Source organism: Arctopsyche grandis, chromosome 5 (assembly GCF_051622035.1).
Source record: "Arctopsyche grandis isolate Sample6627 chromosome 5, ASM5162203v2, whole genome shotgun sequence".
Classification (NCBI taxonomy): domain Eukaryota; kingdom Metazoa; phylum Arthropoda; class Insecta; order Trichoptera; family Hydropsychidae; genus Arctopsyche; species Arctopsyche grandis.
In genome coordinates this window covers 5,835,871-5,863,342 of record NC_135359.1, presented here as the reverse complement: position 1 = coordinate 5,863,342, position 27,472 = coordinate 5,835,871, and the positions used below count along the sequence as shown (strand labels likewise).

General features: G+C 33.8%; 2 protein-coding genes and 1 long non-coding RNA gene across 3 annotated transcripts in view; all 3 read left to right on the top strand.

Annotated features, from left to right (window-relative positions):
* The window catches only part of LOC143911596 (uncharacterized), a 33,573-nt gene extending 28,716 nt beyond the window's left edge, over window positions 1–4,857 (top strand). Inside the window, exon 3 of the mRNA XM_077430551.1 lies at window positions 3,248–4,857. Coding sequence (XP_077286677.1) covers window positions 3,316–3,915 — 600 coding nt within the window. The 5' untranslated portion in view covers window positions 3,248–3,315 and the 3' untranslated portion in view covers window positions 3,916–4,857. The remainder of the gene's footprint in view (window positions 1–3,247) is intronic.
* LOC143912468 (uncharacterized) overlaps window positions 1–27,472 on the top strand; it is a 258,387-nt gene that overhangs the window by 176,035 nt on the left and 54,880 nt on the right. The gene's annotated exons all lie outside the window — the stretch shown is intronic.
* Window positions 7,382–24,054, top strand: Abcd3 (ATP binding cassette subfamily D member Pmp70). Its single transcript, XM_077431750.1, has 15 exons — window positions 7,382–7,571; window positions 17,998–18,255; window positions 18,323–18,392; window positions 18,460–18,557; window positions 18,640–18,820; window positions 19,047–19,116; window positions 20,078–20,172; window positions 20,257–20,374; window positions 20,466–20,563; window positions 20,650–20,857; window positions 20,933–21,065; window positions 21,159–21,333; window positions 21,405–21,578; window positions 22,506–22,610; window positions 22,697–24,054. The coding sequence occupies exons 1-15, from the start codon at window positions 7,441–7,443 to the stop codon at window positions 22,829–22,831; spliced, it is 2,049 nt and encodes a 682-aa protein (XP_077287876.1). The 5' UTR covers window positions 7,382–7,440; the 3' UTR covers window positions 22,832–24,054.

Sequence of the window (27,472 nt, the reverse complement as noted above, 5' to 3'; positions counted from 1 at the left end):
TTATATTTAAAATGTTAAATTCGACCTGCTGGCTAATTATTCACATTAACAACACTTGGATAAATTGTGTGTATTGGAACAATATTGTCATCGGTGCTATTAGTCCGTTGACTTTGAAGTCTTGCCCTTTTGTCCGTTTGAATTCTGTTTATTAAAATGTACGAGTATTAGCTGTCGGTTAGTTCTTTTTAGAGTAATATAGCCTCCACTACGTTTCCTGCGAGAGATCCGTTTGCCGGTACGATAAACATAGAAACAAGATAATGAATGAGTCGGTGAAATAGAAAAAAACGTAAAAAAATTGAAAAGGAGTCGTCACGCTTTGTCGGCCACACTATCGAACAGATTTTACGTAAGAATGTAAATTGTCTGCGAACGGAAACGACCATAAGCGAAAATGCTTCGAAAATTTTCGTTCGCCTGCGAAAAACCGATTGAAATTGACCTCTAGATATGCAGGTGATGTACGCTAAGATAAGAATGGCTTTCACGAAAAACGTCAAAATGTAATTATATTGTGTTTTACGAATTTTCTAAATTATAGCCATTTGAAACAGACTAATAATAATCTTTATTATATGCGGGTCAAAACAAGTAGTTAAATCTCAATTACGAAAAATACACAATCAATGTTCTTAACCTGTGGTCTTTATTTTTTATTTTATTTTACAAAATCAAATAATCAAGCACACTCGTCTAACAGATTGCTTCAAAGCGACGAGTGTGCTAAAAAGATTAAGAAGTACAAAAGGAAAAAATACAAGTTAAAAAAAAACAAATTATATATACAAATATACAAATTAAAAAGGAAAGGATAACTAAATAAAACATGAAATCATAATAAAATCATAATTAAAAACACTAACTCAACCTTTCTAAATGGTCGCGACCTCCATAACTTAGGAAGTGGTGGCACCATCCAGTGAATTTAAGAAACGGAGGCCGCGAGGAATGGGAGAATATCTAAATGCCACAGTTCTAGCCAAAGGAGTGTGAAAAAGGGGACGATGGCGGGTCTATATCACACTCTCTGGAGCATGAAGGCCCAACTCAGCCAGGATAGACGGACAGGAGATACAGCCTCTAAATATGGAAAACAAGAACTTCATGAGGGCAACACTCCTCCTGTGGTCAAGAGAAGTGTAGCCGACCATACCCATGACGAATTTTGAAGGAAATATGTATGGGTAAATCCCATATTGCTCCTTATAAAGCAGTCTGAGAAATCGTCTTTGGACAAGTTCAAGCTTCACAGATAGAGACTTAGTGTAAGGATTCCAGATCATAGAGGCGTATTCCAAGATACTCCTAACTAGAGCATTGTACAGCAATCTCAAAACAGCGGGATTATGGTAGTGTCGAGAATTACGAAAGACAAACCCAAGCATTCGTGAGGCAGAGGAACACACAGAGTCGATATGAACAGAGAAATTTAGGTCACTCTGGAATGCAACCCCAAGATCAACAGTTGAATCGATCCATGTCAATAAAAAGTTACCAACAAGATATGGAAAGGTACGATCGGGGGTGAATCTGGATCTGGAGTAACACATAACCTTGCACTTGGAGACATTAAGAGGCAAACAGTTGGTTAATTTATTAATTTATCTGCAGTTTATCGATATTTGTAAAGCGAGTAAGGATAGGTTAGGTTAGGCTTAGGCTAACATTTTCAATACATCAGGGTTGATCAGATCCACAAACTCCTTGATTCGAAGGGTTCTGCCCTTCAATTCATATAAATGAGCCATTATATTTTTAAGTCCATTTTTCTTCATTTCGCAAACACTGAATCAATTTCTACCACTAAATTTCCCATGACTTTTAATTCTTTTTTTTTTGTATTAACATTTGAAACTTAAGTCTAAATCCATATCGCCATAAATGATAATAACAGGATCAAAAATGTGTTAGATCAATTGGAAATAAATAAAAATTAATGAATACAATATGTTCAGATAAAATGTGAAAATATATACATATATTAGGGGGGGGGGGAAGCTATTAGAATTTGGGTTACTATAAGATGGTTTAACAATATTCAAAAATAATGGTGGCCTGTAATATGTTCTGGACATATCGAATTTAAATAAGTGATAACAATTTGTGAAAATTGGACTTTCGCCACTTTCAAATATAATAACTCAAATTTCAAACGTCCACAATTCAATTTTATTTTATTTGTATGAAAGCAGCGCTATTTTATTATTATTTTGAACTTTTTTTAGCAATTTTCCTCGGATTATGTTACTTAATTCCCGTGATTACTTATATATACATGTACATATGTATGTATGTACATACATACTTGAAAATGATTTCATTAAGATATTTTTTGAGCTTGATCTTAAGAGGGCTGGACCCCAGCGCCTTGTCCATACAAACGTTATAATTAATTGATTTTTGATTTATTTGATTAATCAAAAAAATAAAAATAATTGAAACATGCCTATGGTGGATATAAATAACATATTAAAAAATAATTTCTCTGGTGCCATAATTTAGGAAGGGAAAAGTGTAATACGTTTGTATGGACAAGGCGCTGGGGTCCAGCTCTTTCAATAGTGGGAATCAGAATCTGAATTCCTTTGATTAGTCGAGACTTTGAATCAAAGTATGATATCCCATTTGTACAATTAAACAAAGATTGACAATGTGGTAGAAATTCCTTCAGGGTTTTTAAAGTTGCTTCTACATATGTATGCAGTCCAGATGCGTTCCGTAGAAATATCCCTGTTTTTATTGCACATCCTTAATTACGTGTGCGCAAGCAGGATACAAGGGGGACTCGGCATAACGTCACATAGTTTCCCTGTATCTTGAAAACAGGAGGTTTCCATGGTACCAATATTTATAATTTTAAATTCGTGTGAAATACTAATGATTTAACGTCCTAACTCCTGAAAACTTCATCAAATTCTTTCGTATATATTCTTATATCGATTCAATATAAAGATTTCTGTTGAGAAATTACCTGATAGTAATATATAATGTGTAATTATAAATGGAGTCAAGAGGAATGTCGTAGGAGACAAAGTCACTCATTCGTTTACTGTATACCCAATAGAATGATAATAGCATGATATGCTTTATATAAAATATATTATACTGAAACGTTAAATACCTATCGTATTATGTATAGAAAAACGTCGTCGTAGAATATCTGTCGGCGTTGTCATTGTTGGTGGTTTTGCGCTGTATTATAAATATAACTGTGAATTTTAATATGCCGTTTGTCTCTTTACAGATCGTGTAAGATGCTCACGTGAATAGATAATTGTGTGTCAGCGAATTCGCGCGTTCACACACCGGAAAATGACTTCTGAACGCAGTATACCCCATCTGAGGGACATCTTCAGTCTGGGTGGACAGCCTTTCCACCAGCACTCGGGCTACAGCGAAATCAGCAGCTATGCGAACCCAAAAAACTTGGACAACTTCAACGACACCGTCAACGAGAACAAGAAGTCGACGAAGAAAACCAGCAAAAAGGCGAAAAGCAAAGACAATTACAAGACGCTGACTAACGGCGACGTGAAAACGCTCGAGAGGCATCTCAGCATGAAGAAAACCATCAGAAAGAAGATAATGAGAGATTTGTCGCAAGCGTTCGTTGAAGATCCTAACGAGTTCAAGATTGAGGACTCCACGCCAGAGCAGTTGAAGGCCGAGCTGAGCGCCGAAGCGATGAAGTTCGGAGAGAAGCACAACAGGAAGAGGGGAGAAGACTCCAACTTCTTGGACATGCTCAGGGGCGATACGAAAGGGGCGAAAAGCACTTCTAAGGACGACTGCGAATACAGTGCTCTAGGTAAAAGTGATCCCGATAACCCAGAAGAAGCTGGTGCTCAAGGTGTAGGGGAAAAGACTAGCTTCTGGAAAAGATTCACAATGAAGAACAAGAACAAAAGATAAGATAAGCACACGGTGTGCTTGTTAAAACAATCCTAAGCACGTACTTGTATGTAGAGGCCGGTAAAGGTTTTGTACCCCAAATAGTATTCACTCACAGAAATTCTGTCACCCAGCCTTTATTTTTGTTTGAAGCATTGAAAATTTTCCCTTAAATTTAAAACAAAACAATAATTTTAAATATAATTATATAATAAAGCATAATTATTAATACAAAAATATACATGTATGTTCAATATACGAATATTTCCCAATTAACTTGCTATGTATATTCTTTATAAACAGTTAAAGAATTAATAATAGTACGATATTTGTATCATGAGATTTTTTTGTTACAACGCTATCTATAATGGCGCCAAAATATCAGATAAATATGTATATTATTTGCATATTTCTCACATACCTTCCTAGTGATTATGGCCCCCTATTCTATACACTTAAAATATATTATATAATTTTAATTATAACCATTTTCTTTGTCAATAGTTTCTACATAGTTCCCAGTATTTCAAGCACTAGTTCAAGCAAGTGATGGAATATGTATGACATACTTTTTACGGTTCAAAATTAGCTACAATGTAGTACCGTCCTTTACTTATATTTATGATGTTGAAATAATATGTATTATATTATATTTTAAGGATCGCTACAATATGTAGAAGGAAAAGACTTGAAAACCCGTGTGCTTGTTGTTAATTTGCCAAATAGCAATATTTCCTAAACGTTAAAATTAAGTTATTTGTTTGCGGTGATATTTCAATTATTTAAAATGCAAACACAATTTGTGATAAAAATAAATGTTATAATATGATATTATACGAGTTGACTATGGTATTCGACTGTATTAAAAATGATGTAATATATACCTGCGAAGGTATTAAATATGCAATAGATATTGATTATGTATTGATTTTTATGTAGTAATAAATTTTATGTTATATTTACATTGAACGTTTTGTTTTTACATATCATTAATTCAATCCCATTATGAGCTTTTGTGGTTTGTTCGTTAAATACATATAATATAAAAATGTCAACAATATTGAATTTCCTCGTGTGACATTGGAATTGTATAAATTCATATACCATCGTCACAAAGCTATCATATATATAAAAATGGTCAAGATCAATAAAAAAAAGTGGCAATGCATTAGAAACGAGTTTTATAAAAACACAGTTATTTATCCGACTTGCGTCAATTCTGCGAAACGAGTTTACTAGCTACATTTGATACCATTTACCAACATTTATTAAGCAATTTAGAAGGTCGTAATGTGTTCAGTAAGCACACATTAAAACGAGTATAAAATTCAATGTTGAAATTTGAATTTTAAGAATTGTTTTGCGAGATTGAAAGAGAAATTATCATCAAATTATGGACGAACATAAATATAAACGTGGTTTATGAAACGTGCCCTTTTAAATTTTATTTGAGATTTTTGAAAAAATAGGGTTGCCATATAAATTATTTTAAAGATAGTTTTTATTTAAGAAAAATTAATGATGATTTCCAAATAAAGGTAAGTAGTCATCCGCAATATTTAAATGCTGCATTATCAATCATTCTTTGTATTTATGTCAGAAATCAGCAAAACAAAAATAATACATACATATATTTGTTCAGTTTAATATAATATATATCAAGTGCAGCCAATTTATTTAGCTTAATTGTCGTGTTGTGTTTCTAATTAATATATCTACACCTAAATTCTATAATGTGGATATATACACAGCTAGCCATAGTTTCGATTTAAGGTGACTTATCATGCCACTATACCATATGATATGAAAAAATGTTAGATAAAATAGGATTTTAGCGTCTGGCTTTTTAAGTTGGCATCTCTAACCTCATTCCTTCGTTATATCTTATATGTATGTAGTTGTGGAGTGTGCAAAATTGCTAACAATTAGCACACGTCATTGTATTTTTAATCAAATGCTGACCAGCACACCACCGCAGAATCAGAGCAATATTATTAGAAGCCAGATATTTTCATTTTTCATTTCTTATGAAGTTGATGCTTCATCTAAAAGTATTATCGTCGTCAAAGCTCGTCGTCTCCCTATCATTTTCTGCATGTACAAGTCATACATTTTAAAAGTACAAGAGATTAAAACTCAACGAAACATCGAACTATTGAATAATCTAGTGCTAACAATATAAAACTGTAAGGCAGGGAAGGTATGTTGACCGTATCCCGGCCTAACGAAACACATGTTGTGTAATTTGGAAGAGGATCGTTTATTTTTGTTCAATTGTTACAATAGTTATTGTATTTATGAAGAGGTTGGGCTTCGGAGAAGGGATGTGGTCGAACTCCAGAGGTTCACTTTGGTGTTGGGAGCTGGTGCGTCGCTTTATATACGTTCTGGCTTGAAGCGTGCCGCGTGCAGATGCTTTGTCTTCGTTTCCAGGACACGTGTGTTGGGGACACGTGTTGACCTATTTTCGAGGCGCGTGCTTTATAGCTGTGGGGTCAGCGCCAAGACGTCGTTCGTTTAAGAATGCAGCTTGTGCCACGCGTTAACGACTGACGCGTGTAAACGATTTTCAGGACATGTGTCGCGGTTGCTTGATGACATCACTGTTGGGTTTCGTTCGTTTTACGATCGAGCGATGAACTCTTTCTTCTGGAATGGTCGAAGGGGACGTTGCCCTTGAGTTATGCATGTTTGTACAGGATCGATGATGAGATCACTGGTTTTGATTACATATATATTCCTACAAAACCATAATAATAAGGACTCTAAAATTCAATTGGACCTGTGTTAACTTGGAGCAATTTATAACATTATAAAAACGTGAATGTGACAATGGGGTCTACCTCAAGGGACCGAAAGTGAAATGGTCGAAAAAGCAAATATCGGAAGGCAAAGATCGAAAATCGAAAGATCTTAAGTCGAAAGATCAAAAAAAAGGGTGCATGCTAAACGGTACTATGTATATAATATATATATATATATATATATATATATATATATATATATATATATATATATATATATATATATGTATATATATATATATATATATATATATATATATATATATATATATATATATATATCAGTGGCATGCGGTGAAATTATCTCTCTTTTTGTCATATTGCCTTGTTTAATGTGCGCACGCAGGATACAGGAGGAAAAGCCTGTTCCTCTTGTTCCTGTTGTATCCTGCTCGCGCAAATCAAGTGAGGATGTACGAAGGGGGGAGAGAGAATTTTACCGCACGCCGCTGATATATATATATATATATATATATATATATATATATATATATATATATATATATATATATATATATATATACTAACCGTTTTTCATATGTATGCATGATAAACGAATATTTTCGACTTTTTCACGGTCACCCGTGACAATGACCACACGACCGCAATGGCAAAATTGCAGAGCGCGCGCACTCGGCGACGGGTTCGCATAATATATGCGAAGCTACAGCGATGTCAGTAGCGCAGCGCCTGCTGCCGGTTGATCACGTGTCGTGTGTTATCGCGCCGCACCACACCGGTCATGGCTCACCATCTCAGCAAATTAATTGACAGCGCGAATGGACAACGACTTCCGGTGGTGGCGACGGCCGCGGCGTTGGCAGCCCTGGCCGCCCTCGCCACCGCCCACTTCCGGTCGCGCGCCCCTCGCAGGTGAACTGCTGACCCTTTACCCCATATACCCATACCCACTCACATACGTACGAATATATCACGTTTGTTGCCTCACTGGTCACTCACTACTCACTCTCTCACCATGTCTTTCGTTCTCTTCCCACTCAACCACTCGCCTACAATCTATCAATAATCGACATCATTCTCCAGATGAATCTCCTCTCGGCTCGTTTTGCACACTCCAATTGGATTGTTTACTCCGTTTTAGAATTGCCATAACGAGCCAATAAAACGCCGAAGCTGTCACGCCAATGTAAACTCGTTTCGGCTCGATCTCCATTTCTCAGTCTGCCGTTGGTACCATCTCAGATACACATCAAATCACCATTGTACATGATATATCTTATCAGACACTATTTGGCCATTTGTCACTTATCGCAGATATGTATTATATTAGAAGTAAAAGATTTCATACAAGTATTATTTCACGATACCATTCTAAAAGTTTTATGATGCAAATCGTCATTGAAGGGGTAATTGGCAATTTGAAGTGAAACCGCAAGGCTAGTTATTAGAATATTATATCTCGTTTCAGTTAACTTAGCAGCAATAAGAAAGATCCACGATTCGTATTGTTTATTCAAGTTGTTTGACCGATTGTAGCTCGTCGACTAAAAGTGATCGTATCTAAAGTTTCCTAAAAGCCAAGCTAAATAAAATGTGTTATAATATTTGCATTATTAAAAGGGGCTAACGATTCAAGACAGGTTCTCTACTTCCTTCTGTTATGTGGAATGTGACTCGTTGAAATTTTACCTGAACATCTGTATAGTGGAATAGATTTGAGATTAAGACAATCTTATAATCGTATATTTGTAAATCTTATAACTGTGGAGTAAAAAAAATAACTTATTATGTAAATTTATGCAATATTTACCTTTTAGTAAACATGACAATTGTACAATTTTCATACAAGAACTATATATATTTAAAGGAGCTTGTTATATGTAGGATATGTTTCAAATTGAAATATTAGTAATGTATAGTTAAATTAGTCCTGGAAAATTGTATTAACTCAATTTAATAGCATTAAAATGTGATGACGAATGAATGTCGGACTTTGGCATTTAGTATTAATATTCCAATACACTTATTGAATTATGGAAAATTGTATGTTGATATAACAATGAGACAAAAAGTAAATGGTATACAAATAGGCGTGTTACATATTTGTAAAAATTCCTCATCAAATTGGCGAAAACGTTCGCCAATCAAGTAAAAACCTGTATATATAATGTTTCCTATCAATATTTCCTCTAGGAAAATAGTTTCAAGAGCATCTATTGAAAATGAATTATTTAATTTTTCTATTAGTGTTTTATATTGTTTATATGTAGGTAGGTAGGTAGTTTTTACTTATAATACACCCTGAAATTTGAAATCATCAGATCAAAGACCACCGTTGAAATATCAACGGGCACAACACTAGTTGCATTCGAATGTCCGATTTTCAACCGTCAATCGCGGATTAAAAAATTTCTATTGATTACCGAATGAAGACGAAATCCGTGCGTATTGCACATTCGGAAATGCGTACGTGCGCGCAGATACGCCTTTAAATTGACTTATATTATCGTTTGAAATATTTTAAGCAAACAAAAATATAACGATATTTGTACACCGTTCACGGCGATGCTATATTCCTGCTTTAAGTAAGTTCCAGCCAAGAGTGCAAATATGTAGCTTCTCAGAAATTTAATGAACTTGGAAAAATAGCAAACGCTCATTATTTTTCTTCAGAAAGTGATTCAACTTTCACGATGTCGTATTAGATTGGTATAATAATTCATCAAAAATTAATTTAAAAAAATGCTAGGGCCCCCGTTCGGCCAGGGGCCATAAGGCGAACGCCTCCACCTGTGCGTAAATGTGTAGTTAATGGTCCGTACGCACCAAACCAACGACGATTTTGGGCCAACTTTTAAAACCAGTAGCGTACAAAATATCGAAATAAAAATTAAATAAAAAAATTGAAATTAAATATCAAAATTAAGCTAACGAGCGAGATTGAGCTAAAATTAGATCATCGTTGATGTTTTGAATTACAACAATGTTTTGAATTACGACAAAACGCATTACAACCAGAGAAATATTATAATTACGAGCGAAAAAAACCTTGTTATTGTTTCTTATAAGTCGTCACGATACACTACTGTGTTTCCCCCTTCGGAAATATTTAACCAACGAAGATTTTGGGCCAACTTTTAAAACCAGTAGCGTACAAAATATCGAAATAAAAATGAAATAAAAAAATTGAAATTAAATATCAAAATTAAGCTAACGAGCGAGATTGAGCTAAAATTAGATCATCGTTGATGTTTTGAATTACAACGATATTTTTTTAATTTTTTATTTATTTATTTAACATATTAGCCACAGTGACATTACAGAGATCTCCAACGCGTCGCTGTGGCCGGTCATTCAGTAATAATAACATGATAACAGTAATAATAACTTATAATAATAACAATATTAACACAACATCATTAAAATCATAAAATCATAAAAAAAAGAAAAAACATAGATAAAGTAATAACAATCATTAATATTTATAATAGGCAAAATCAACCACTGGCATTCCTCAACAACCACTCAACCAGATTAGTATATTTTATATCGAAGAGGTCAATTTCACCAGAAATCCTGTTAAGCAGATATATCGCTCTAGATATAGGAGCCGTTGACAACATATTTGTGCGAGCCACAGGAGGAACAAACAAATCACGATTTCTCAAGTCCCTGAATTTACAAGGTGCATTAAACCTAAATTCCTTTAGAACCTGAGGATTGTGTATTATCCCATTCAACAGCTTAAAAAAGTGTCTTCCCAGTAACATATTCCGACGAGACTCCAATGAGTTGAAACCTAACGCCCCTAATAGGAATGCACTAGGATATAGCCAAGGATAATAATCATACTGTTTCAAATAAAGATATCTGAGAAACCGTTTTTGGATTCTCTCAATCTTCAATGAATGAGTTATATGGGTAGGATTCCATATAATAGAAGAAAATTCTAGAATACTACGTACTAAAGATTCATAAAGAATTTTAAGCACCAACGTACTCTGGAAAGGTTTGCTAACTCTTAGTAAGAATCCCAGCATTTTTGTTGCACGCAAACAAATATTGTCTATGTGTCGTTTAAATTGAAAATTATTCGAGAACAAGACCCCCAAATCACAATATTCATCTACAAACTTTAATTCAACACCACTTAGGCGATATGGATAAATCAAGCGATTTGAAGATCTTGTCACATTGAGAACACAGCATTTTTGAATGCTAAAAAATAATTTATTATCGACAGACCAACTTGACAGCGCATCTAAGTCCAATTGGAGAAGGGCTGCGTCACTATGAGACTTAACTGTCTTAAAAAGCTTAAGGTCATCGGCGAATAAAAGATAGTCTGAATACTTAATTATTTTTGAGATGTCATTAATGTAAATTAAAAAGAATCATGCACAGAGTCGTCAAGCCAGGTTTCCGTTAGTACCAGGATGTCAGCACATTGAATAGCCGAGTTAGAACCTAATTCATCCAGTTTAGATTTAAGGCCTCGTACATTTTGATAGAAAATGCTTATATTATGCATTACAACCAGAGAAATATTATAATTACGAGCGAAAAAAACCTTGTTATTGTTTCTTATAAGTCGTCACGATACACCAATGTGTTTCGCCGTCGATGAAATATTTAACAAAAAAAATGTCGGTGATTTGTCAAAGGGTTTTTTTTTCTTTCGTCGAAATAAAATTAATAATCACACATTATCCGATAAATTTTACCTCTGAGATGGATTTAATTATTTGATTTATTTCGACGAGAGAAACAATTGAAGACATTATCCGATAAAATTTACCTCTGAAATGATTTAATTAATTGATTTATTTCGACGAGAGAAACAATTGAAGACAAAAAAATTTCCTTTGATAAAACCGACAACGTCTCGGGTTGAAAACAATAACTCGGTCACCCATACTAACACATGATATATGCTCAGTAACAGCGCATTACGGGGAAGTAAAAATAATAATTCTTTGATTTTTTTTTCGAACTTAGTGCGTATCTACGTAAGTCAAAACATCTTCGACAAACAAAAGTCGAGGATTATCTGTATGTGATTGTTGATGATCTAATTTTAGGTCAATCTCGAAAATTTATTTAAATTGGGCATGTTCTGTTTTAACTTTCAATATTTTATTTTAATTTTAATATATTGATTATAATTTTATTTTGATATTTGAATTTAATTTTAATATAATAATAATATTTTTAATTTTGATATTTAATTTCAATTTTTAAATTTAATTTTTATTTCGATATTTTGTACGCTACTGGTTTAATCCTGCTGGTTAAATCGTTGGACCAAATTCGTCGTTGGTTTGGTCCGTACGCAGCATTACACAATGGAACCCATTAAAAGATCGAATCGCCAATACTAGGTGAAACATGTGGTTAGAAGATCAGACAGGGGCAGAAGGAATGCTCAAATGTTACCCAAAAATCTGTAAATGGACGCAAGGAAGACCATTTGAATGGACGAGTGGATAAAATACAGAAAATTTATAAGGTGTTGTCTTCATCCAGCAGTACAAAGTTTTGTAAAATGGTAAAAAACTATGTTGATTTGATTAGATTATTAGATTATATTCAATATTTTGTTTTTTATTCTACACCTCTTTGACGAAGATTAATATCACTGTTCGACAAATGACGACTTTTTTTTGGTTCAGAGACGAAATATTACTTTTCTCATACATAGATCGGTATAGAACATTTTTTATTACCAGATTCGTGTTTACTAGCCATAGATCTAACAGTTGGGCTGAAAAGTTCGTAGGCTAGCATAGAAAAAATCTTTTTTTTGTTAGAATTTGATTTTATTATTCAATATAGTTACCTTCGAGGGGGATACAACGATTATTGCGGTTATACAATTTTTCGATACCATTTTTATAGTACGATTTGTCTTTAGCCTCAAAATAGGCTTCAGTTTCGGCGATTAGCTCTTCATCGGCGCAAAATTTCTGTCCAGCGAGCATTCTCTTGAGGTCTGAGAACAGGAAAAAGAGAATACGGTGGATGCAGAAGCAATTCGAAGCCCAATTCATGCAATTTTGCCATTGTTTTCATTGATTTGTGACACGGTGCATTGTCTTGATGAAACAGCACTTTCTTCTTCTTCAAATGGGGCCGTTTTTCCACGATTTCGTCCTTCAAACGCTCCAATAACGCTACGTAATAGTCGCTGTTTATGGTTTAGTCTTCTTTAGTTCCCTTTTTAAGATAGTCGATGAATATTATACCATGCGCATCCCAGAATACTGATGCCATAACCTTGCCAGCCGAGTTTTGCGTCTTTCCACGCTTTGGAGTCACTTCATCACGTGCAGTCCACTCGGCTGACTGTCGGTCGATTGGACTCCGGTGTGAAATGATGGAGCCATGTTTCATCCATTGTCACATATCGACGCAAAAATTCGGGTTTATTACAATTGAACAGCTCCAAACACGGCTCGGAATTATCAATTCGTTGTTGTTTTTGGTCGATTGTGAGCTCACGCGGCACCCACTTTGAACAGAGCTTTCGCATACCCAAATATTCATTCACGATATGTCCAACACGTTCCTTTGATATCTTTAGGGTCTCAGCTATCTCAATCAATTTCACTTTACGGTTATCCAAAGTTATGCTGTGGACTTTTTTGATGTTTTCGTCGGTAACAGCCTCTTTGGGGCGTCCACTGCGTGCATCGTCCTCGGTTCTCTTTTCGCCTCGTTTAAACTTAGCAAACCACTTCTCAATGGTTGATTTTCCTGGTGCAAGGTCCGAATAATGTTTCTGTTAAATTACAGAAAACACAAATATCGGAAGGCAAATATCGAAAATCGAAAGATCTTAAATCGAAAGATCAAAAAAAAGGTGCATGGTAAACGGTGCATACTCATTTAATTTGCGCGAGCAGGGTACAACAGGAACAAGAGGAACAGGCTTTTCCTCCCGTATTCTGCGCGCGCACATTAATTCGGGAGGAAAAGCCTGTTCCTCTTGTTCCTGTTGTATCCTGCTCGCGCAAATTAAGTGAGTATATACCGTTTACCCTTTTTTTATCTTTCGACTTAAGATCTTTCGATTTTCGATCTTTGCCTTCCGATATTTGTGTTATCTGTAATTTAAAATTCTGGCTCGTCACGTAGACCCCTTATATTAGGTGGGCTGAAAAGTTCGTAGGCTTACACATAGATAGCGCTACTAGTATTAAATCCATATGATTTTTAGTTAGCCCCAACCTTAAAAAGACACGTGTATAAATTTGACAGCTGTCGTACTATTAGTTTGTGAGTTATAGCATTTTGAGTGAAGCAACTTTTATTAATTTGAAAAAATGGATAAAAAGGAATTTCGTGTGTAAAAAAAGCGTTGCTTTTTGGCGAAAAAAAATACTATTGAAGCCAAGGCTTGGCTTGATAAATATTATTCGGACCTTGCACCGGGAAAATCAACCATTGAGAAGTGGTTTGCTAAGTTTAAACGAGGCGAAAAGAGAACCGAGGACGATGCACGCAGTGGACGCCCCAAAGAGGCTGTTACCGACGAAAACATCAAAAAAGTCCACAACATAACTTTGGATAACCGTAAAGTGAAATTGATTGACATAGCTGAGACCCTAAAGATATCAAAGGAACGTGTTGGACATATCGTGAATGAATATTTGGGTATGCGAAAGCTCTGTTCAAAGTGGGTGCCGCGCGAGCTCACAATCGACCAAAAACAACAACGAATTGATGATTCTGAGCAGTGTTTGGAGCTGTTCAATTGTAATAAACCCGAATTTTTGCGTCGATATGTGACAATGGATGAAACATGGCTCCATCATTTCACACCGGAGTCCAATCGACCGACAGTCAGCCGAGTGGACTGCACGTGATGAAGTGACTCCAAAGCGTGGAAAGATGCAAAAGTCGGCTGGCAAGGTTATGGCATCAGTATTTTGGGATGCGCATGGTATAATATTCATCGACTATCTTAAAAAGGGAACTAAAGAAGACTAAACCATAAACAGCGACTATTACGTAGCGTTATTGGAGCGTTTGAAGGACGAAATCGTGGAAAAACGGCCCCATTTGAAGAAGAAGAAAGTGCTGTTTCATCAAGACAATGCACCGTGTCACAAATCAATGAAAACAATGGCAAAATTGCATGAATTGGGCTTCGAATTGCTTCTGCATCCACCGTATTCTCTTTTTCCTGTTCTCAGACCTCAAGAGAATGCTCGCTGGACAGAAATTTTGCGCCGATGAAGAGCTAATCGCCGAAACTGAAGCCTATTTTGAGGCTAAAGACAAATCGTACTATAAAAATGGTATCGAAAAATTGTATAACCGCTATAATCGTTGTATCGCCCTCGAAGGCAACTATATTGAATAATAAAATCAAATTCTAACAAAAAAAAGATTTTTTCTATGCTAGCCTATGAACTTTTCAGCCCAACTGTTACGTTGCCCACCAAACATCAAATACGACTGATGCTAAAATTATTTAGGATTGTCTGTGGACAATCGTCACTTGACAACAATATGACGCCTAAAGCCATTTCTACTAATATAACATTTCTCTGCATCGATTAGTATATATAGAAGTTTTTTTCTTTAGTTATTATATCTTCGTATACATTTCAGCTGTACATATGTATGTCGAATCGAAAAAACTAAATATTATACATAGTATAGCGAGCGTTATCTCAGACAGACAGAATATCGATATTATATATATATGATGATATGATATGATGATGAAAATTTTTCCAAGAAAAGTGATCGGATTCTAATTTTCTTTAGTTGCATTATAAAAGGTGCAAATTTAATTTTCACTTTTCAATGCCAAACGTTTGTTAACTCTTGTGTTAGTACCTGTCAAATTAATTCCAAAAAAAGTTAAATATTCTACATTTTTTTACTGAACTTACAAAACCCGTGTATGAAAATTCAGTGACTCAACATTTTTCACTTTGTTTTAGCATTTTTTTTTTCAGTAACAGTTCTAGCTGAATGTTAATGAAAATTCGCCATAATTACAATCGTTATCTATAATTGTGAACTTTGCTCAATTACTCCAATTCATTTTTCACACCGTATATTTTGATATACATACATACATACATACATATATCCAATTTAACGAAAATTCTATCATACATCAGTGAGACTGAAGTATTGGGACATAACTTAAATAAAACTAAAAATAATAATGCATATTAAATCACATATTCAACTGTATTTATATAATATGAATATATGAATGCATAATCAAACTGTCTATAACCTTGACCTTAGTACATACTAATGAGCTGGTTTCGTATGGAGCTAGCGATACATTAAGATTAACATTTCCTTTAAATTTTTGCAAGTATTTTACCCAGCAGTATGGCCCAGTGGTTGCATTTATGTTTAGCACCGAGAGGTTACCGGGTTCGATTCCGTGCTAATCTCTAATACTGCTGGTCAGACTTGGATATTTGTGACTCCAAAGCGATCGTTTCCAATCAGAGTTTGACAATCTGATTTCATTGTTGAAACCAGAGAAATGTGGAAATAATAGAAGGGCCTTTACGAATAAATAATTGCTGTCAATATTACGCGGTACGTCTCTATAAATACGCTACAACGCACGGAATACAATCGGATCAATTTACTTACAAAAATGTATCCCATGTTGTTTATTGTGTGTTTTTGAATGCATTGTGCAAATTTTTACCGATGCTTGCCTATCATGCGAGTAATATAAACAAACAGAGAAGTTTTTATCGGACATACATCGAGCACCAAGCATCAAATACGACTGATGCTAAAATTATTTAGGATTGTCTGTGGACAATCGTCACTTGACAACAATATGACGCCTCAAGCCACTTCTATTAATATCAAATTTCTCTGGTTGAAACGGTTCCTCCATTAAATTGGCAAAAGAAACCACCCTACCCGCTATGTCACAAATATCTGAATTTGATTTATGTACAATATGTAAAAAAATATTTACAAGTCTAAATCCACAGATGTCTCTATGGATTAAATCATTAATTAATTAATTGTTAATTATACGTAGCCTCTCGAAATACGGCGATTAATGTCATAATAAACGTCAACGACTATCTCGCCGGGCTGATTTCAAACGCGTCTTACACGATATTTTTGCACCATCGTAATGGCGGAGGATCCATTTACTTATATTGATGACCAAAATGAGCAATATGGCAAAGTATGAAAACGATCGGATAATAGGCAAACTTTTTCCTGAATTGTAATTGTAAGTGAAATGTAATAAAAAATGGTGCAATGTTTGTAATTATTTTTTTATTTTTTACATACATATATACCAGGAAGGCCTTACAGGTAAACCCCAATGCGCCTTCCTGGCCAATTACAAACAATGCAGCATTTTTATTTACACAAGTCAATGAATTATGTGACATGAAAAACTGGTAATTAAGGAGACATCTATGAATTGTACATACATTTTATTGTACATTAATCATACTCAAATAGTGGTGGCATAGTAGATAGGAAGGTTTTTGGCCAATTTAATCGGGAACCGATTCAACAATCAGTAAATCAGAAAAATTGGCAAACTCTGATAGGAAACGATCGACCTGGAGTCAACAAATATCCAAGTCTGATCAGCAGCACTACAGATAATAATTCTTTCCAATCAAGGACAGTGAAAACTCGTAATTAAGGAGACATCTATGAATTATACATAAATTTTATTGTACATTAATCATATTCAAATAGTGGTGACATAGTAAGTAGGAAGGTTTTTAGCCAATTTAATCGGGAACCGTTTCAACAATGAAATCAGAAAAATTGGCAAACTCTGATAGGAAACGATCGACCTGGAGTCAACAAATATCCAAGTCTGATCAGCAGCACTACAGATAATAATTCTTTCCAATCAAGGACAGTGAAAACTCGTAATTAAGGAGACATCTATGAATTATACATAAATTTTATTGTACATTAATCATATTCAAATAGTGGTGACATAGTAAGTAGGAAGGTTTTTAGCCAATTTAACCGGGAACCGTTTCAACAATGAAATCAGAAAAATTGGCAAACTCTGATAGGAAACGATCGACCTGGAGTCAACAAATATCCAAGTCTGATCAGCAGCACTACAGATATACTCAGAAAAATTCTTTTCAATCGAGGTCAGCTCATGGGATCGAACCCGGCGCCTCTCGGTGTTAGGCAGAAGCTAACGACTGAGCTATGCTGCTGGCTAATTGTCAAGCTAATTGCTGGCTAATTGTCAATTGTCTGGGAAGGCGTATTGGAGTTTATCTGTTAGGCCTTCCTGGTATACATATGTCTATGTAAAATAAAATAACCGAATGATTTTCAGCGCGTATGGGAATCGACGTAAACCCGAAAAGCTCAAACCGGAAGAGGAAGTTCAATATATGATTGTCGAGAGGTCACGCAAAGGGCCTAAACCTCAAGTGGATGCCAAATTCTTCCGACAGTTGAGAGCACTCTTGCATATTATGATACCGGGATTATGGTCAAAGGAGAGCGGTTTCCTCTTCTTAGTTGCTGGATCTTTGGTAGCACGAACGCTGTGCGACCTGTGGATGATTCAAAACGGAACTCTAGTCGAAAGGTATTCTTCAGAATTAGTTTAATATACGTGTAAGCCTTTGATAACTAACAATAATGAATTATTTCAGTGCAATCATCAACATGGACAGGCCGCTGTTTTTCCGACGACTTATAAGATTTTTCTATGCAATGCCTATAGTTAGTACATATTTTATAAACAAACATAGCTTTGTAATGAGATGGTTAATTCAATTTAATTTTTTAGATATCCATTGTTAACAATGTTATGAAATGGAGTATTGGAGAGTTGAAACTTCACCTAAGGACAAATATGACTCATAATTTATATGAGCAGTATCTTAAGTGGGTTTTGTTCTTTTTTTTCTATATTTCCAACCCTTCTTTGTGATTTAAACATTGTTTATGTTTTTATTTTTATTTTTAGGGGATTCACATATTACAAAATGTCCAACTTAGACAACAGAATCTCGAATCCAGATCAATTGCTCACGGCAGATCTAGACAAGTTTTGCGATACTGTAACCGATTTCTATAGTAATATTTCGAAACCTATCCTCGATATATTCATATATGTCTATCGTCTCACCATGAATCTTGGAGGCCAGGTAAATGCCCGATGCATTTCATGATCATTATTTTAAGAATATAAATTGAAAGCAACGCTTTTGTAATGTATGAATAATTGATCTTTGTTTCGAATAATAATGTATGCAAATTATTTCCTTTTCTTTCTTTCTATGATAAATATATGTGAGCCGTGACGCGATTTGCATTTATTTATTCGAATAGTAATATTTTTACACTTAACATATGTATGTGTTTTAATTCCAGACACCTGCTGTTATGATGGGGTATTTATTGATATCAGGATTTTTCTTGACGAGCCTCAGAAAACCTACAGGTACATTCATTGTCGAATTTAAAGTTAAATTATAAAAAAAAGTAAAAGCAATTTGTATTATTATATAAATTTGATAATTTCAAATACATGAGAATGGTTGAAAAATTCGTTTATTTTATCGAGGTAAGCCAGTTATCAATAGAATTTTTGTTATTAATCCACAAGAATTGTCTAAATATGATTTTTCTAAGTGGAATTTTATTTAATTCTCATATAATGACAATTTAATATATTATCCATATTGATTCAATTCAGATTCGTGTAAATACTAGTACGAGCTTTTAGCTCGCAATTTTACCGATTTAAAATTCAGTACACTCCCAATTAACCCTTTAAAACGAAAACAAAAAATATTGTGGCCAGAACACTATCCCAATAAACGTGTTTCAATAGATAATACTCAATATAACATAGTATTAACAGTATGATAAAACCCCGAGTAAAAATACGTACTTTTGATTTGAACTGGACGACTACTTAGAGAGATTTGAAAGCTGAAAAGTACTACAAATGAAAGATAAAATACCTGACTATAGATTTCAATATTCATTTTGAACAGGAAATTGACAGATTTTGAAACATCGACCGAATAACACGAAGATATAGAAAAATCGCGCGATTTAAAAAAGCACATATATCTCCGATTCTCGAGCCAATCAACATTTTTTACTACCGGAATCGTGTTTACTGGGCATAGATCTATAAGAAAAGTCATATCTCGTCTCTGGACCATTTTTCGTGTCGAACAGTGTAATTACACTTTTGCAATATGGATCCAACTCTCGTGTGTAATATTTTGACTACCCAAGTTGGTTATAAAGTATGAATGCTTAGAATAATCAAGGCATAAAAATTTATTTTTTATTTTTTTATTCTTCAATTACAAATTGCTATGATTTTTTCATTTTCATTTTTGTTCATTTAAAAAGTATGCATATTAATTTTCTAATTTTTTTTATAGCTCGTATGACTGTAACAGAACAAAAATTAGAAGGAGAATTTAGGTACATTAATTCTAGATTAATTACAAATTCTGAAGAAATCGCTTTCTATCAGGTATTTTATTTATTGTTTTCAACATTCATATGTACATATTTGAAGTTTTCTAATTTAATTAAATATATTTTGTAATCATCTTAGGGCAACAATAGAGAAAAACTGACTTTGTTAGCGAGCTTCAACAAACTGACCAACCATTTACGAAAATTCTTAGAGTTCAGAGTATTTATGGGTGTTATTGACAACATCGTTGCAAAATGTAAGTTTTAATTGTATATAAAGAAATCTAAATTCATCCAAAAAAATCACCAAAAGCATCAAAAAATAACTTTATTTAACTCCTTTTTTAGATATCGCTACTGTTGTTGGTTTCTATGCCGTCTCATTACCATTTTTTGTACCAAATCATCCATTATTGTCGGACGCATCTAAAGGAAGCCGATTTAGCGTAATTATATTTTATAAATGGCACACTTATTATCAAAATACTTCTTTTTTTAATATATTAACGATTGATATTGTTAAAAATTTTAGCATTATTACACTTACGGTAGAATGTTAGTAAAATTGGCAGAAGCTATCGGTCGCCTGGTCTTAGCCGGCCGAGAGCTCACCAAATTGGCTGGATACACTTCCAGAGTGACCGAACTCATCAATGTCCTTAAAGACCTCAACCAAGGTCGATACGAAAGGACCATGGTGGACGGATCACTGCTGAACCTTGGCGCTAACGAAAATACAGGTTTTATTGGAGTAAAATACGACTTAATAAAAATCTAGGATGCACTGTAATCTTACAACATTAAATGCATTTCAGATCAATCCCGAATTCCCTTAGTGCCGGGATCTGGAAAGGTGATATTCCAAGATAATATTATCAAATTCGATAAAGTACCTTTGGTCACACCCAACGGTGATGTGCTAATAAACGATCTGTCCTTTGAAGTTAGGTAAGAGAATTTCTAATTTCACAATTATTACAAATTTATGCTCGCAATCCAAATCTGGTTGTGTTGTAACGACTTATATGCGTTTTACTTTAGGTCAGGTATGAATGTATTGGTCTGTGGCCCTAATGGATGTGGAAAATCCAGCCTCTTCCGTATCCTGGGTGAATTGTGGCCGATGTTCGGTGGCACTCTTACGAAACCACCGCGAGGGAAACTCTTCTATATACCTCAGCGTCCTTATATGACCCTCGGAACGTTAAGGGATCAAGTATGATAGTTCACATATGATAGTGTGAATAGAAAAATGCCTGTCGATCTTAATACGTGTGTTATATTTAGGTTATATATCCTCACACTCGTAGCGAAATGTTGCGACGTGGTCGAAGCGACGACGAGCTGATTAAATATATGGAGCTGGTTCAACTGTCATATTTAGTGTCGAGAGAAGGTGGATGGGATGCCATTGCTGATTGGATGGACGTTCTTTCCGGAGGAGAAAAACAACGAATAGCTGTAAATATATCATTTTATTTATTGTCCGAAGTGGGTTCATATTGCTCTTGTATATGTGTATGTCTATCTTCAATGAGAATGAAACAGCTTGACTATGTATCATGATAGTTGGGCAATGAGTATATCATAATGTTAAATTTAGACTGGTAAAACTAGTGATTGCATCATAACATTCATATTGATTCACTTTTTATAAAAGTCAAATGTAACATAGTTTGCACCAGGCCCGGCCCGAGGGTATATGGCAGATTGTTTTCAGCGCCCCCTCCCTCTTAAATTTTTAAACAATAAATTTCATGAAATTTTATGTTGAAGAAAAATATATTAAGACAAAAACAAAAATAAATTTAAAATTTTTATTCAAAATAGGCACGTTTTGTGTATAAAAATGAATGAAATACGGATAATTATGAATGAATTCGGTAATGAGGATATTAATTTATATTCAACAATGAATTGAGGGATTTTATAGAGTGACATTTCTTCTTTCGAATATAATTGGTTAAGATATTTAATTTCGTGAAGCAAATTCATCCCTGATATAAATGTATATACATATGTTTCAAATTCAATTCTAAATTACCATTTGTACCGACGACAGTTTGCTGTTTTACAAGTTTTATTCGTGAGTCGTTGATGTTTGACAGTCAACTTCCTGCGTTCCTCGTAAATTATAATATTTTACAATTACTATTGTTACTTCGAGTAGAAAAATTAAGTTGAATATAGAATATTTTATAAGTTCAAAGAAAGCCAAATTATTTCTGCTGCACCTTTGAGCCTGCCCTGGTTTGCACTTTGAAACCAATTATTTTTTCACAATACAGTTTTTTTATTTAATTTTCCAATATTGCCCTTTTTTTTGATGTTATAAAAACGCCATTTTAAATTTCTGTTTTTAATGTGCATGCTAATAATTGTTTACAGATGGCCAGATTGTTCTATCACGCACCTCAATTTGCTATTTTGGACGAATGCACGAGTGCTGTATCGGTAGACGTCGAAGGTTCAATGTACCAGTATTGTAAAGAGGTTAATAAATTTACAAATTTTCATCCACTATTATTTATTAGTCATTCATTTCAATATGTTAAAAATTTAAATTCGGTTTATTTCAGGTTGGAATTTCACTATTCACGGTATCGCACAGAAAATCACTGTGGACTCATCATGACCACTATTTAAAGATGGATGGCAGAGGTGATATCAAATTCGGTCTAATATTGGACGCCACGGAAGAATTCGGGTCGTGATTGGATTGAATCTATACAAATATCATGTTGCTCAATATATATGTCATATATTATACTATATTTAAATATGTATACTTGTGTATACATTACACACAAAATCAACGTATTACCTTCATGCCAATGTGATGTGTATACCTTTATAAGAACAATGTCAGGATGTACTGACATCAATGTTGAATGATTCGTAACATCGACATTCGAGTTATTTATCCAAATATTCGTACGATAATATTTGGGTAAGTTTTAATTTATGGGATAGGGCGGGATATTAGTAAAAATGCTTGTTTTTGTTAATTCTTACATGTAATATTTTGTTAGTTTGATTACTTTTGTATATTTAAGTAGCTTATGAACAAATTGTTTTAAAGAGTATGTTTAAACGTATTTATTTTAAGCTGAAAAAACATTCCTGTTTATGAATTTATATGTTTTTTCAAAATTGATTGCAGCTAATTTGATTTCATTTCATTTGATTGCACATTTTCTATTTAACTTATATGTACGTACGTTCGCTGCAATGGAAAAGTTCAAAAATTGAAAACTTGCAAATTTTGCTTGCGTGGAATTATTTTAATCCATTCACACTACAGATTATTCATCACATGTAAAATATTCATAATATGTACAAAATTCTGAGTAAAACCAATTAAATTTTATATTTTAAGTAAACATGAAGAAGCTAGCGTAAAGATTTTATAATGCATATCAATTTTAAGTGGAGGGAATTATTTATATGTAATTAATACCTTTTGTATATATTAAACATACGATTCTGTCTTGTGTTAATATAATATTGCGTTACATACATATACATTTATTAATTTTATTAGCAAAAGATTGCATTTTTATCAAATATTGTGACACTGATTTCTTGCCTTTTTATTAAAATGTTTTGTTTTGTTTTTGCATAAAATCCTTATTTTCATCAAGTGTTAAATTGTTATTAAATGTCTATTTTCGTTATACCCTTGTCTAATGTGTGAAAATGTTGTGATTTGAAATAATGTAGAATGAATTTATTGTAAGTTGAATTCTACTCAAATTTCAACATTGTCGTGATACTGGTGCTGGACTTTTATAATGATATTATATTATTGTGGTATTGTACAAGTTTTTTGTAATAAAATGATAATATAGTTAATGTATGTAGTTATTTACTTGAAGGGTTTACGATATATATATTTATGTGCATATCTATATTTAATACATAATGCTTTAACATAAATTAGCGTTTTATTTCATCGTTTACTTAAATAATACAGGTTTTTGAAAGTAAGTGAATGAAATTTGAATTTGGCTCTGCTAATTGAGTAAATGGAGGAATAAACAGTTAAAATTACAACCATACCCACGTTAAACTGGTAAAATTTTGCAATGAAAACAGAAATGTAATAATAATAATAGAAGTGGCGGAAACTAATTAAGTATGGCGATAGCCATACCGCAATTTTAAAACACGCCTAAAGTCACTTCTATTATTGTTACATTTCTCTAAATGAAAAGACTGAACGATTACCTACATAATTAAAAATCGTTAATTGGAGGTTTAACTGTGCATTCTATAAGAAATGCAATAAATTCGTATATCACATTTGCATTCCAAGTACATATGTACATACCTATACATACATACATTAAAAAGATAAACTTAAACTTAACAAAGAGTGGCAATTTCTTTTCTATCTACAAGATATTTATTAGCTTCATTGTTTTAAAATTTAATTATTTTTACGCTTTACTTACCAAATAATTCTAAATAGGGTAAACATTTATCACTTTTATTTATTTACCCCTCATCCCCCCCCCTCCCTGAAAAAATCAAAAATATTAAATTACATCAATTTTATTTTAGAATTAAAAACGGCGATAATCCTGTTTGACAACTCTGGATGTTGTATATACTTTAATTTTATGACTTTTGAGTTTTGAATTTTGAGAAAAGTTTAATAACAATGAAATTAGTTTTGAAACATGAAAGTATGGAACGGCTTACGAACTTTTATGTATCATTAAAAATTTTATATACATACATACATGTTTATTAAGTTCGTTTTGAATATTATTGTTGCGTAAGGGTGGGTGGAGGATCCAAGTAAAAGCCAACAGTCGTTTCACAGCATTTATTGATGATTAAGGAGTTACACACACTGTCACTGCTCCGTCCAGAATGCATTATATCGCCTACGTACCGCCTTATAAAGGGTAGATCTCTCAGGACGCCTAATCTGTTTACCTGTTGTATAGTCACGTATTCGGATATGTATTTCCAAGACATTGGGTCTTCCCGTATCGATTCTGAGAACTAACTAATAACGGTCATTGTTTAGCCTAAATGCACTTAGAGTCCAGATATAATCTTTGGAAGTAAGTGCATGCATTTAGTTAACCGATAACAGGTATCCGTTGGTCTAAGTACAATTCGCTCAATCCACGGCGTACGTAACATTATCAATACGATGCATGTATGTACATATTTTTAAAAATTTGAACGCCGAGTTTCATCATTGCTGCTTTCATTGTTTGTCAGTAATTATTTATTCTATATTAATTTGAAAAAATCATTGCCTTTTATAACTTGTGAATTAAAAAATTAAGTAAGTTATTTTAATACGATCAGCCAAAATCTTGAAGTTGAATTTTCTCATAATAATAAAACTTTAAACTTACATCGTTACTATCGGAAATGGATTATTTCGCACTTTGCGATTGTGCACACGACAATCGTTTCTACGATAATCGCGAATACGGAGTATCTGGCACTCGAGTTCTCGTTAGTATTGTTGCGAGGACGTAAAGAGGGCTTTCCAGGATTGGAGAGAAAGACGCAATAGTGTTGTAGAAGTGGTTTATTGGTCTGCACTCATCGCACAGAGTGGTATTTGGCCTGAAAACCTGGGCAAATTTTTTTTCCCAGAAAACAGTTTTTTGTACTATCAAATGCGATTAATTGACGATTTTAAACAATCTTAAAATTGTTGACAATTTTTCCAAATTCATCAAGTTTTGCAGGAGAGCAATTTGTAACAATTACTAGTTTTTTTCTTTTAAATCTTTGAATTTTTGAATAAAAAGCCTTTCGGTGCTTTCTCTTATTATATCGTGTAGATGCTTCCGGTTCATAGATATGACAGAATCCTCAGATACTGGAATATAAATAAAGAATGAAAATAAGTAGAAAATTGAAGTTCCAAGATACGCTTAATTACACTTAGCAACAAAAAAAAAATTACCAGAGCGGAGACTAACCAATCTTTACTAAGTTTGACCCACTGAATTCGAATATGATAATGATTTTTGTTGTTTGGGTCTCCTTTGCGAGATATGAGCGTTTAAAAAAATGCGCACTTATCTCGTAAAGGAGACCCAAACAACAAAAATCATTATCATATTCGAATTTAGTAAAGATTGGTTAGTCTCTGCTCTGGTAACTCAAAAACGTGATTTTTTGTTGCTCAGTGTTATTATTGATTAATTTTTTTAAGTGCAAATTTGTGTAAACTTTGTTTTTACTGAAATGAAAGTAGAGATCCTAAAGTTTCATATCACATAAATTTGATTCGTCTAAAATAAGTACAGTACGTTTAAAAACACCAATTTGTACAAAAAAGTAAAGGAAACCTAAGTGAAAATAGTTTGAGAAAACTGGTTGACCGATTTTAGGATGTGGCCCATAGATATATAATACACATAGATGGGCCCTGACGCGTGATTTTGGTCGGAGATCTTGTCGTCACTAACTGATGGGTGCGGGGGATTTAACTAGCGGGGAAGTTGGGGAAAAAAGCTTTTTTTCCCTACGACGCAGCGGTCGGCGTTATTTTCACTTCCCCGCTAGTTAAACCCCCCGCATCGCTCAGTTAGTGACGACATCTTCGCATATCTATCGACAAGATCTCCGCAATCGACCTTTCCTACTTAGAAGCTAACTACCTACTGAGAGAAAGTGTGCATGCGCCATGTATTTTGCATGCGCCAAAAGGGAGACCAGTATAAAGTGTGAGGGCGGATCTATGTATTATACCGGTCTCCGTGACGAGACAGAATGTTAAATTACAGAAAACGCAAATATCGGAAGGCAAAGATTGAAAATCGAAAGATCTTAAGTCAAAAGATCAAAAAAAAAATGGTGCATGGTAATCTTGTACCCTGCTCGCGCAAATTAAATGAGTATGTACCGTTTACCATGCACCCTTTTTTTTTGATCTCTCGATTTAAGATCTTTCGATTTTCGATCTTTGCCTTCCGATATTTGTGTTTTCTGTAATTTAACATTCTGTCTCGTCTCGTAGACCCGTATTATACATCTATGCAGTGGCGGATTAAACGTTTCGGAGGCCACAGGCGCAACGTAATTTAAAGCCCCCCCCTCCTCCACTAATCATAAAGTGATTTTTTTTTCAATTGTGAATTGTAGGTATGTAAATTATAAAAAAACTTTATATTTACAATTGTTAATTAAATAATATAAATATATAATATTTACAAACTTATACAAACAAAAAATATATAGTATATTTACAATAATATAAACAAACATCTATGTATTTACAAACTTATACAAACAATCAAGAAAATAAGGAAAACATTTTAAATTGGTACTCTGGCCACAATGCTAAATCCATACTCATTGGGAGCTATTGC